The 2,500-nt window shown below is 41.1% G+C and overlaps 1 protein-coding gene across 6 annotated transcripts in view; it reads left to right on the top strand.

The window, feature by feature from the left end:
• Positions 1–2,500, top strand: part of ADAMTS13 (ADAM metallopeptidase with thrombospondin type 1 motif 13) — a 70,604-nt gene that overhangs the window by 50,840 nt on the left and 17,264 nt on the right. For all 6 annotated transcript variants that reach the window (XM_075185788.1, XM_075185787.1, XM_075185789.1 and 3 more), the window contains 2 exons: positions 614–764; positions 1,991–2,095. In XM_075185788.1, the coding sequence (XP_075041889.1) occupies positions 614–764; positions 1,991–2,095 (256 nt within the window). The remainder of the gene's footprint in view (positions 1–613; positions 765–1,990; positions 2,096–2,500) is intronic.

Genomic DNA, 2,500 nt, shown 5'->3' on the forward strand with positions numbered 1-2,500 from the left:
CTGTATAGTGTGATCTTAAAAGTAGAGTTCAGGAAAGTCAGTATTTTGTTCCAAAAGCGAGAGATTGTTCTGCATTCCCAAAAATGATGGTAAAAAGTAGCTGAGCTTTGCTTATATTTTGGGCATGAACCTCTCTCTTATGTATGAAATGTTTTCTTTGTGATTGTGATATATAAGATCTGTGTAACACTTTGATATGTACTTCTTGTAGTATCACTGAGCTTAAACATTTCAATGTTTTATCTTGATACTTCATTAAAGTATCCAGGTTTGTTATAGCGACTCAGCCTTGGAGTGTGTTATTCCACAGTCTACAATTATCACAATCCGCTATAATTTATAAGTAAAAAGTGGTTTTGAATTTTGTATTGAGGCTAAAAAGTCTTATTTGACGGCCTGCTCTGTACCCGTTTGTAGTCCCTTCATTATCTTTCATTTTATGTTGCTATATATGTAACTTTAAGACATTTACTGCTTTTTTTAGTTAACTTGAATCTATGCACAATGTTGTCCCATGGTGAATTTAGTCTCTTCCTTCTGTTGATAGATACCAGTAGTTACATAATACCCTGTTGCTCTGTGTGATGTATTAAACCTCTGTTTTTCGCTGCAGCAATCACCAAGCAAGCTGTATTAATGACTTGCCAGCACTAGAGGGCAGTATTCCCGGTTGGAAGCCTGGTCTGTACTATGGAGCAGATGAACAGTGTCAGATTGCGTTTGGAAGCTCCGCGCTGGCGTGTACGTTCTCCCGCAGTGACCTGGTAGGTGGTGATCTGGGGTTTAATACTTTTTAAGCAAACTACGGGTTATTTATAAAGGCACAAAGTGCGGGCCCCATGTTTTCATCTTTTTTTTTTGCATAAATACATCAGATTTGGTGCATCCAGCTGTCCTGATTAGTGGGTAGGTGGCGCTTTGACAAAAGTGGGCATCATTAGGTGGAAAGTGGGCGTGTTTGGCTGATTATTGGTGGGGCATATTGTGTCCTGATTCTGCTTTTATATATGTTGGGAGGTATTGGATTTTTTGGGGGGTTAGGGCAAAGGTCACATCATTTGATGGGAGGATTTGGACAGATCGGGACTTCAGTGCTCAGTGAGAGCTGGGAGCAGGATTAAAGTGAGATTCAGGGGGAGAAGAGGGTGCACTTAGGGAGATGTCCCTGTTTTCTGGCAGGGTGCACTTAGGGAGATGTCCCTGTTTTCTGGCAGGGTGCACTTAGGGAGATGTCCCTGTTTTCTGGCAGGGTGCACTTAGGGAGATGTCCCTGTTTTCTGGCAGGGTGCACTTAGGGAGATGTCCCTGTTTTCTGGCACGGTGCACTTAGGGAGATGTCCCTGTTTTCTGGCACGGTGCACTTAGGGAGATGTCCCTGTTTTCTGGCACGGTGCACTTAGGGAGATGTCCCTGTTTTCTGGCACGGTGCACTTAGGGAGATGTCCCTGTTTTCTGGCACGGTGCACTTAGGGAGATGTCCCTGTTTTCTGGCACGGTGCACTTAGGGAGCGGTCCCTAAGTGAAGGATGATAAGATAATATTATGAGTTTATATTTATTGAGATGATGTTTATACACTGTGGCATTTCGGAGTGTGTGTAATAGTGTTTATGCATATATATATATATATATATATATATATATATATATATATATATATATTACATGCAAATTTCTAAGAAGTGATTTGTTTTCCAATGTATTTTATGTTTTTATTATCGCTCACATTTTACTAAAGATAACCTCATTCCAGTCCCCACCCAATCTAATGTGAGAGCAGGTGATTCTTTGTAAACTAGCAGCGTGATTACTGAGTCTCTCTTATTCAGAAGGTAGATATGAAAAGAAAAACTAAAGTGTCACACGTGCGAATTATATTTGTTATAAGTTTATATCTCACATTGTTTACATAATATAATTTTACGCAGCATCTAATCCCCTGGATACATTGGTAGCGTTAGATATCTTTATGTGCTGATTGTCTCCTGCAGGACCCGTGTAGCGTTCTCTCCTGTCACGTCAGCCGCCAGGACCGATCCACCTGCAGCCGCTTATTCGTCCCTCTCCTGGACGGCACGGAGTGTGGAGGAAACAAGGTAACGACCGACTGACCTGATGCATACAAATAATTTGCATTCATTTTTAATGAACTCTTCTCCAACATGGAGCACCATCCCCACCCCCATCTGTCTGATTCACTGGGCCTCTTTCCTGGATCCCTGTTCTTCATGGAGGAAACAATGAAGACTTGGAAAGACTCTTTTTGTTTTCAAATAAATAATCGGGACATCTGTGTTCTGCCTAGGAAATCCCCCGCCCCATACTTCCTGGTAGACCCCAAATAAAGACTATTCTAAGTTGTTCTGTCAATTTTGGGTTAATTAAGAGTTATATTAAGCAATGTGTTGTAGAGATATTGAGTGTATATGTATAGGGGGTAGGTGTGTATAGGAGTATATATGACTGTGTATAGTGGGGTAGATGTATATAGGTACATATAA

The sequence above is a fragment of the Mixophyes fleayi genome, chromosome 9 (assembly GCF_038048845.1).
Source record: "Mixophyes fleayi isolate aMixFle1 chromosome 9, aMixFle1.hap1, whole genome shotgun sequence".
NCBI lineage: Eukaryota > Metazoa > Chordata > Amphibia > Anura > Limnodynastidae > Mixophyes > Mixophyes fleayi.